At 40.4% G+C, this 10,381-nt stretch overlaps 1 protein-coding gene and 1 long non-coding RNA gene across 4 annotated transcripts; one reads left to right on the top strand and one right to left on the bottom strand.

Annotated features, from left to right (window-relative positions):
* Positions 1-3,163, bottom strand: LOC137187626 (uncharacterized). 2 transcript variants are annotated; one of them, XR_010929248.1, is made up of 4 exons: positions 3,031-3,163; positions 1,343-1,508; positions 368-447; positions 1-263 (listed from the first exon to the last, which is right to left on the bottom strand). It is a non-coding gene; the product is annotated as an uncharacterized lncRNA (long non-coding RNA). The 2 variants fall into 2 exon arrangements; XR_010929247.1 differs by having other exon boundaries at positions 3-263; positions 355-447.
* klhl26 (kelch-like family member 26) lies at positions 2,896-9,639 on the top strand. Of its 2 annotated transcripts, XM_067596661.1 has the most exons (3): positions 2,897-3,334; positions 6,449-6,631; positions 7,162-9,639. In XM_067596661.1, exons 1-3 carry the CDS (start codon positions 3,285-3,287, stop codon positions 8,741-8,743), a joined length of 1,815 nt encoding a protein of 604 aa, XP_067452762.1. In that variant the 5' UTR covers positions 2,897-3,284; the 3' UTR covers positions 8,744-9,639. The 2 variants fall into 2 exon arrangements, with proteins under 2 accessions (XP_067452763.1, XP_067452762.1); XM_067596662.1 differs by lacking the exon at positions 6,449-6,631 and having other exon boundaries at positions 2,896-3,334.
* Positions 9,640-10,381: the final 742 nt, after the last annotated feature.

The following is a 10,381-nucleotide window of genomic DNA, read 5'->3' as shown; positions in this document are numbered from 1 at the left end:
ATGAATTGTGGAATTAAGCTGACTTGTTATAATGTCAAACTGAAAACTGAGAGCCACAACATCCGTGCTCAGTTTCACACTTAAGTCCTGTGTTAAACTGTCAAGGCTATGCAGCTTACAGGCCAACTGCCCTGTATTTGGTGATCTGCTGGCATAACCTGCAAAGGGTGCAGTGGAGGACAGGGCAGCACTGCTCTCTTGTAGAGTCCTTGGTAAAATGGAGTAGTCCTCTGTCAGGGACTCCATCAGGGCTCATGCATATGCTGGGGGAGATAAAAATATTACATCACATTCAATTATATAATATTTACTACATGCACTGACTCAAATGATAAATTAGATTAAATGACTGACTGAGATTGCTAACCGGCTGATGATGGCTGGCCTCCACAGCTTCAGGTACCCCACTCCTTCTTCTTTATGCCTGCATTTAAAGCCTCCCTGGACCTGTTTTAGAACACAAACAATATGTTGAAAAGAAAATGTTAGACAAACAAAAACAAACAGCCAACTTAAACTAAACTACAAACATCAGGATACATTTTTTTACCAACATGCCAGGCATTAAAGAAATGGTTTGTTCCTTCTGTACACAACAAATACCAGTAAAGTTGATGTCTCTGTGTTGCCTACATTCAGTAAAAGCCTCCATTTGTAAAAATCCATCTTGCCCTCTTTTGTTTTGAAATTCTGCACATCAACAGATTTCAAAACTTGACTTGATCTAATTTTTTTCTCATTGTGGTCTTTAAGGATCTGTGTGTTTTAACAAAGGCAAACACAGAAAACCAGTTTGGTAGCACAGTTAACAGATTCATGTGAGGAATCCTTCATTAGTTTGGAGCAAAATATATTATAGATTTTTATGATAATTATAAAAATGTTAAAAAAAAAAATCACTTCTGAGGAAGATGCCCCCTAGTGGTTTGGGGCATTAATATTAATTACCTATTAATTAATACATGAATAATACCTAACAAAAATCAAAATACTCCTGGGAGCATCTTACCCCAGATAGTGGGGCTTTTTTTTTGGTATTTGCTATAAGAACTCCATTTAATACTCTACCAACACATAACCCCACAAACTGTGTTGGTTTATGCATAATGATACTGTAAACACTGAAACCACATTCAAACACCTTGTGACTTTTCAGTAAATAGACAATGTTCTTAAGGGGGGCATCTTCCCCCCTCTTCCCCTACTGTGCAGATAGAAGGAAACGTGTTGAATTTGTGAAATATGGTGTACTGTTATAGATAAGACTACTCAACAATATAAAGTAGGTAGCTTCACTTTGTGATGACGTCTGGTGTCATCTTTGTTTGGCCTTGTGGTTTACCTGTCTGCTGTGTCTCTGCAGGTGTTCGTTAAGGCAACTGGCAACACCTTAGGGCCCACAGGGTTGCAGCTGCAGCAGTCCCTCTCCTTCCTCTGACTGCTTGCTGCTGCGGCTGCTGCTGCTGCTGCTGCTGTTGCTTTAGTTCTTGGTTTTTGCTTTCATGCGCCTTACAACACACACACATACACACATTAACCAACCATGCACACTAGCACTACTGATTATACTGTCATCCACACCCCATATTGTTAATATTTAGTGAATTCGTTTAATTTGATTTAATAAATTATCTTTTGTTAACTCTTTAACATGGTGTGTCTCCTCTTTGTTGTGGCCACTTGAGCCAAGTCATAATAATTTTGACTACAACAGAAAAATTCTAATCAATGCATCAGTAACAATAAACTTATTATATAATATGAACCAATACACTCACCATTTTTTAAAAAGTATATTGGGAGGCAGTTACTTTTAAGACTTTCAGTACATTTTGTAGAAAATAGCATACTTCTATATTTTACTCCAGTAAGATTTTTGAAAGCAGGATTTTGACACTGCAGTATTGCAACTTTAACTTAAAGCCTCACTCCACTCAAAATGTGGTTTTCTTTTCACTGGGTGTTTGAGCTTCATGTGCAGATTGATGTATGTGCAGAATTTGAAACCAGAAGTTTTCACATTCGTCTGATGAAAGTAGAAAGTTTCTCTGTGGTCATTGAAAATCAGATTTTAAGGCCTATGAGCAGGATTTGTGTCATCACAACTAGTCTGGAGCCCATCCTGGTCCAATATTCAACTTGTACAAGTGTGATGTGGAAACTTGAAGCCTCCAGTGCACATATGTGGGAGTAGTTAAACTTTTGAAATTAAAAATATTAACATATTCATAGATTCTGCAGTTTTTAATGAGGGAGAAGGATGAGATTCACAGAGCTTCATCATCCAGCGCGCAGACTGTCCTTGTTACCGTCTAGTAGACGATACAGGATCACAGCCGCACATACCACCAACAGGTCATCAGGCTTTTTTTTAACTCACATATCTAAATATTCCACATAGCATATTTGCTTACCTGCTTGTCTGCACTGTCTACTGTTTACTGCACTGCTTACATAAAAAATGCACTATCAACCGTGACTGCTGCTATTAAACCAGGACTGCTACATATCCAATGTGCAATAGGCTACTGTTGTATACACCTGTCACTTTTACTTTTAAAAATAAATTCTCATTTTATGTAGAAAACTTTCCCATGGGAAAGTGGTCTCATACTTTTGGACCCTACTGTATATATATAGTATTATATTTTATTTATATATCATTTTTTATATCTTATATTCTATATTTTATGACCATTGCTCTTACTGCTGAGTTGACCTGTTTCCAGGTCCAACACATTTCATTAGACCATTGACCCTGTGTTAACCTACATCTGACTAATAAAACTGAAAACTGAAGCAGAGATGCCATTTTAAGGATTTTAAAGTAGTAATTGTACTTTTTGTGTGGAAAAAAATGATGATGTGAAAAAACACATCAGACACATATTATTGTTCCAAGCAGAGTGTTTTAATACATGTCTGGAGGGGATTTTTAAGTAGGCTTAATGAATACTTCTTTTTAACACTGGTTGGCGACCCATTTGGACCAACTGGTCAGCCTCCCAGCATCCATAGGAACCTATATACCTGTGGACATATCACTGTGGCGCCGCCCAGTGGCCAGAAACAGTCATTGCAGAGGGAGGACGGGTAGGCAACAGCCGGTAGGAGAGGTCATCACCGTTCACCACAATCCCTGGGAAGAGGCGGTTGTTGTCAGTTCACGCCTGGATAACAGGCTGTGTCAGTACTTTTATAACGCCATGAGCAGGCCAATTGTGCCGCTGACCTTCTGGTAATATTCCTGAAAATGCCCCATGCGTGTTTCTCTGTGCTAGAAGATGGCGGAGTCGGATGGTGGGGATTTTGCTTCGAAACAGCTGCAGAACAGGTGAGTGAGTGAGCCGGGATGAGGCTGTGGTGGGTCCACGGGGGTCGGGCTGGTCCCTCAGTGTCTTCCTGAACGGAGCATCTGAGGCTCCGGGTCTGCAGCCCAATCCCGGCCCGGGACCCTGCTTCCCAGCCTGAGTCCAGGAAACACCGTGGATTTGCACGGGGCCTCCTGGCATCCACTCTGCCTGCGCTTTCTATCCATGATCTGCAGAAGAAATTAAGTAAGGACGTAACATGAGTCCAGTTAGAGAAGTAAACACGCCAAATGCAGCCTGCTGTGTTGTTGTAGCTCAACTTCAACACATGTTGTTGACGATTTGGTAAATAGTATCATGGCTCAATACATGGTCAGTACTTACATAATATAAACAATAATTTGTTCGCAATATGGGGTCAAAACTGTCAGCAGTCATGATGAACTGCAACAGTAAACCAACAAAACACATTATAGTCAGTTGCACACAGCAATACAACTGTTTTTTAAAAGGGATTAAAAGACTACAGTTTGCTAAACAAACTTAAAAGATGTGAAAAGTATTAGTAAAGTTTCATGCTCTGATCTATCAAATTTATATCATTGATTTAAATTTGATGCAACACCTTTTTAAGGCCAATGGTAAGGACAAAAAAATCAAAGAGAAAGAAAATATCTGAAAAAAATGTGCTGATCAGCTACTTTGCACTTAAAACATAAAACATTTCAAGGAGGTTGAGGATTCCTAAAATTTGGTTATTAAAATAGTGTGACCAATATTCAGTACCAGTCAAGTGAGTCCAGACTTTTGACCGGTACTGTATGTACTGACTTAGGACATTTTACAGTTTAAAAATAAACTTGCTCTCTGGTGGAGACCCTGTTTCTAAATTTCTGCAAACACATCTTTGGCTTTTCTGTGCCGCAGTGTCTTGTCACTTATCAGCCAAAATATGACCTGTGATAAGCTAATATTTGCATTTATTGATCAAGCTCTATTACTTTCTAAATGTAAAGTTCAGTCAAGATTTTGTTCTCTTGGATATTACTTTATGTGCTTCTTGAGACACCAGACTGACACCAGATGTCCTTGACTTACTCAGATCATTAAATTTAGCTAATAGGAATAGTTCCTAATGAGGTAACGACCAATATAAAAATTAACATGAGAGAAGAGGAAGCGTTATTTTCATCACATCCTTGAAGACTGTCCTTTGGAAAGTCCTGAAAAGTATGAAAACTGTCTTCATCTGTAAACAGTTGAACAGAAAAATGGTTGCGTTGATCCATTGATGCACAGTCCTAAATGCTTCATTGCTTCAGCCCTCAGTCCATTTTGATTTAAAGTTACTACAAGGAACTTTGAGTTGTGTCGATTTTAGAGGCCCCTGTGGACAAAAACGGTCATGTTTTCCCGGAATAAAGACTGCATTTCCCATGAGCACCGCCGCCTCGTGTCGCAAAGATCTTGGCTAGCATGTGCATTTGTTTTGGAAGCGAGTGAAAGAAAGACACTACTTATTTATAGTACTGTTTTTCCTGTTTAAACACAGCTGTTTGCAAGATGCATAGCAATGAGGTAATGTATCTATTTGTGGCTATGTAAGATTAGCCTAATAATTATAATATGTCGATGGTGAAGCCAAGTAAACTTTGTTTTAGTACCGTTCATACACCTAGGTTACATGTAAGGCTGCATTCACCACCAAATTCGGCAATGCAGCACCTTCCCACAGGGTTGTGTGGACATGTGGGCGTGTTTATTTGTACAAAATAACATTTTATTTCTCAGATTCACTCCTTTGTTCTTGCTACACTGCCGCTCACTCTCTTCATTTACTTGCTTGCGCTCTCGTCTTCTTTAAAATGAGTCAGGAACCTGACAACAAGTCTAACTTTACTTTTAACGTTATCAAACGAAGAGAAATGTCCTCCCCTCGTCTTTGTGCTCCCTCATGCTACAATGCTACATATAATGTAAACATAGGCTTTTCCGGTCTATGTGCTGTAAATCGTTTTGACTGATTTTGCAGGGAATCCGACCCAGTGGCACGCATTTTGAATAACTAGCCTATATCGAAATAGCCAATCGTCTCCTGATGGTCTTGTTTGCTTATGTAGGTCATATGGAGGCATCAGAGGTATCATGAGACTGTTTCATAACCAGTTAAAAGTTCCTTGTAGTAACTTTAATATTTCATGACCTAGTTTTCCCCCCGGTGAGGTTGTTGGGTTTGAACAATGGGATCATCCCTTTCATACACATGTGGTGTGTAGATGCGTTTTGGTTGTCTGATATTTGATTGGATGCCATTTTTGGCTCTTGTTAAACAAAGCAGGTCAGTAGAGGAAGTGCTAACACAAACCAACGTGGCAGCTGTCACAGTACAACTGGGACTTCTCTGCCAGTCCCACTTGTCTGATGACATTTGTGCTTCCGCATTGGGTTTAGTTTTGGAAATGTTTTGACTTTAGATGATGCCAGTTGGCCGTCAGTTGTTAGGACTTGCAGTTCTTCTTTCTTTTATGTCCTAGAAAATCGATAATTCTTGGGTTTTAGACTGTTGATTGGACAAAACAAGCTATTTTAAGACATCAACTTGAGTTTTTGGACTTTTTAAAGGGGCATTTTCACCTTTTTCAGACATTTTATTGATAAAACAATCAAATAATCTGCATATTATCATTATTGTAAATAATTGTTAGTCAAAGCCCTGCTTCTTACAGTATCATGTTTCTGTTTGCTATAATAATCTTTCTATGTAGACAGCAAGACATCTCTAAAGGCAGAAACAACATTTCTACTCATAGCACTGTTGTGTTTACTCACTGTGCTGATATGTTCTCACTAATGTAAATGCACTGTAGACAACTGATTGAATTTACCCTTGGTTTACTGTAGCAGATTAGATTAAATTTCCATTAGAGATTTCTTGAGTTAACACCAGACAGTACATATCCACGCACAAATCACATTTTAATATTCTTGAGATATACAGCCTGCCTGACTGGAATATAACAGCTTCTATCAGCATACATTCACTTCAAATATTAATCTGGATCTGAAGAAAGCTTAATTTGAGAAGAGTGTAGGATCCCTTGATTCACTCAGTGTGACAAGGCCTTTTTTTCTTCCAGTATGGCTAACAAGAATAGCACCCTGCGCTGTACATTCTCAGCCCCGAGCCACAGTGCCACCCTCCTCCAGGGCTTGTCGGTCTTGCGGGCTCAGGGTCAACTACTTGACGTCGTGCTGGCCATCAATGAGGAGCGCTTCCAGGTCCACAAAGCAGTGCTGGCCGCCTGTAGTGATTACTTCAGGTTAGTCTGAATCACAAGACTTCTCATTAAGCATTTACATTTTAAATTCAAAGCACTTAGCTGATGCTCTTGTTCAGAGGCATTTACACTGAGTGCAGAGTAAGCTGTAGGTTATAGATCAATTGTATTGAAAGCAATTAAGTTGGAAGAGGAAGGTAAAGAAGGGAGAAATGTGCAACACACAACAAATTACAAATTGATGCAACTTACATATATTTACAGTATATTGTTCCCGCTGATCATGAAAACTTTGACAGACTAAAAAGATGCATTCCTGACAGAGAGAGTCGGGAAGTTTGGTAAAGACAAATGATGATCCATACTGTAAATTAGGGATTTGTACAGTATATATACTGTTACGGTATAAAACTGTAGCCACTAGTACTACACAATTTCTCATCATTTTGTTTTCATTAAATGGTGGTTTTCCACTCAACTGCAATCGACACCATAAAGAGGAAAACCTGCATTTAGAAGAGATTAAATTATGAAAATGTCATGTAGTTTACTGACTTGTTCTTGTGTTGCAGAGCAATGTTTACCGGAGGCATGAGGGAGTCAAATCAAGATACCATTGAGCTGAGGGGTTTGTCTGCCCGAGGACTAAAGCATATCATTGACTTTGCCTACAGTGCAGAAGTCACTTTAGACCTGGACTGCATTCAAGATGTCCTCGGAGCAGCTGTCTTTCTCCAGATGGTTCCTGTTGTGGAGCTCTGCGAAGAGTTCCTCAAGTCCGCGATGAGCGTGGAGACCTGCCTGCACATCGGCCAGATGGCCACCACTTTCAGCCTGTCTTCCCTCAAGGAGTCAGTAGACGCCTTCACATTTCGCCACTTCCTCCAAATTGCAGAGGAGGAGGACTTTCTGCACATTCCCATGGAGCGCCTCGTCTTCTTCCTGCAAAGCAACAAACTGAAGAACTGTAGCGAGATCGACCTCTTCCATGCCGCCATCAGATGGCTCCAGTATGATGAGTCTCGGCGGGCTCAAGCCAGCAGTGTCCTCTGCCATGTGCGTTTCCCACTCATGCACTCGTCTGAACTGGTGGACAGTGTTCAGACAGTGGAAATCATGGTGGAGGATGTGCTGTGCCGCCAGTATCTCCTCGAGGCCTTCAATTACCAGATTCTTCCCTTCCGACAGCATGAGATGCAATCCTCACGGACACTCATTCGTTCTGACGTCATGTCACTCATCACCTTTGGGGGAACGCCCTACACTGACAATGATCGCACCGTGAGCACCAAGGTGTACTATCTCCCTGACATCGCCTCCCGCCAGTTCAAAGAGCTGACAGAGATGGAGACAGGGTGCAGCCATGCTTGTGTTGCCGTGCTTGATAACTTTGTGTACATTGTCGGTGGACAGCACTTACAGTACCGCAGTGGTGAAGGAGCAGTAGACAGCTGTTTCCGCTATGATCCACACCTGAGCCAGTGGCTGCGCATCCAATCCTTGCAGGAGGCACGAATCCAGTTTCAGCTAAATGTGCTGCATGGACAGCTCTACGCCACCGGAGGGCGCAATCGATCTGGCAGTCTGTCATCCGTAGAGTGTTACTGCCCAAAGAGGAATGAGTGGACATATGTAGAACCATTAAAACGTAGGATATGGGGTCATGCTGGGACTCCCTGTGGAGAAAAGCTTTATATCTCAGGAGGTTATGGTGTCTCATTGGATGACAAGAAAACTCTTCACTGCTACGACCCAGTATCCGACCAGTGGGACTTCAGAGCTCCCATGAATGAACCCAGAGTGCTGCATGCCATGATCAGTAGCAGGGATCGGGTTTATGCTCTTGGCGGTCGCATGGACCATGTGGACCGTTGTTTTGATGTGCTGGCAGTCGAGTATTACAATCCAGAGAACGACCAGTGGACGACCGTCAGTCCAATGAGAGCAGGGCAGTCTGAGGCTGGCTGCTGCTTACTGGACAGGAAGATCTACATCGTCGGAGGCTACAACTGGCATCTGAACAACGTCACAAGCATCGTTCAGGTGTACAACACAGAGACAGATGAGTGGGAGAGGGATTTGCACTTCCCAGAGTCCTTTGCTGGCATTGCTTGTACACCAATTATACTTCCACAAAACACCACACAACGTTAACCATCTGACCCGGCGACTGTGAATCTGATTCCATGTGCTCTTTGTGCCGACTATTAGGTCAAGGTGTAAACATCATGTAAGCCACTGGTGTGTGTGTGTGCATGTGTGTGTGTGCTCATGTGAGAGAATGACCTGAAAAGCTACTAAGCAGCATTACTTTGAATGATGTATTATTTTCTGTCCTCACATTGGGTAAGGTACGTTTAATCACCCAACAGACCTTCATGAAAATTATTAAATTTGGATTTGGAACTAACATTTTGTCCAAAAACTCTTAAGGGTCTTATGTTAAGAAACTTTCGACAGTTTTGTGTCAGTATTTGACCAACACAATTTAAAAGCCAAAAATGAGAAATCAGAAAAGTCCTGCTATATCTTCTGTCTTTGTGATTATCGTACACTTGCCCATTTGGAAATTTTAAGATTACTGGCAAACTAACTTAAATGATACCAGACTTCTCTTCCATACTAGTATTACCAACATTAATAGCAGTTTATATTAAATATGATTCAATCTGTGTTATGTTATTACCAGTCAAGGGCTTAAGTTACAGACTGTACAAATAGCCTTTTTTTGATTTTATCCTTTATCAGCATAGGTGGCACCTGTTACAAAAAGTGGCTTTTTGCTGTGCAAAGGTATTAACTGGCTCAACTGTTAAAATGTTGTACATTTTTATTGTGCAGGATTTTAGCTGTTATCCTTTTTTTAATTTTTTTTTTTTTTTGCTCTTTTAATTCTTGTAATATTTTCTTTGTCATAATTTTATTATTCAAACAATCAAGAACACAACTAACTAAAAAATCTCTTCATTTTATGTGTGTGTCTCCTCAAATCTACCTGTCAATGCACAGTAATGATTGCACAAATAAACACGAGTAGTGGATGTTTTTAACTTTGAATCAGTTACTCGTTTTTTTTAAATTGTCACTGCCCTTGTGTTTCCTGAGCTGAAACCCCCACTGACACACTAATTGTCCTCTCAGTCAACATAACAAACCAGTGTGGTCCTCTTACGGCAGCTACATAAATCATTAATGTGTGTGTGTGTGTGTCCATGGGGGTGTCAGTGTGTGCTGCTCTTTGTGTTAAACAAGTGCTGCATCTTGCATAAAAAACCAACACAGTAACATTTATCCTTGCATGGGATAACAGTCTTTAAAAAAGTGAAGATTTAACTTCTGAGCCATAGTTCAAACCCTTACAAATCTGTGATTCACCAAAAAGTACTACCAATTTGTCATGGTTGATACTGTCTCCAGTTGTTCATTTCAACTGCATTGCTGCACTTTTCAAAGCAGTATACATCAGACATCTGATTCTGCCGCTGAAATTAAATCAAGCTTAAAATTCTTGTTTTCCTGACTATCTATGTGACCATTAACATGATGGTGGGGATGTCTGTTTTAAAATTGTTTCCTGTCTGCCTTAGTGAGTCTTTGTCCTGTTTTACCTGTACCAGTAAAAGCACATTATATTGATGAAGTGCAATATAATTAGTCAACGGGGAATGTAGACATTTGTGTAGCTTTATGTGTATCCTTTATTAAAGGTGTGTCATTTTTTAAAAACACCCTTCAGATGCTGTTTTTTAATGGGTTGATGTATTTCTATATCAAATTTACTGAAGTGCTGCC

This window comes from Thunnus thynnus, chromosome 8, assembly GCF_963924715.1.
Source record: "Thunnus thynnus chromosome 8, fThuThy2.1, whole genome shotgun sequence".
Classification (NCBI taxonomy): Eukaryota; Metazoa; Chordata; class Actinopteri; order Scombriformes; family Scombridae; genus Thunnus; species Thunnus thynnus.
The sequence above is the reverse complement of the archived record's forward strand: the minus strand, read 5'-3'. Positions and strand labels throughout refer to the sequence as shown.

Bases quoted from the DNA above. Each gene is read 5' to 3' on its own strand.
- klhl26 (XM_067596661.1), top strand. From the start codon at position 3,285: ATGGCGGAGTCGGATGGTGGGGATTTTGCTTCGAAACAGCTGCAGAAC. The intron at 3,335-6,448 runs GTGAGTGAGTGA...TTTTTCTTCCAG, and splicing joins TCGAAACAGCTGCAGAACAG to TATGGCTAACAAGAATAGCA. The intron at 6,632-7,161 runs GTTAGTCTGAAT...CTTGTGTTGCAG, and splicing joins GCCTGTAGTGATTACTTCAG to AGCAATGTTTACCGGAGGCA.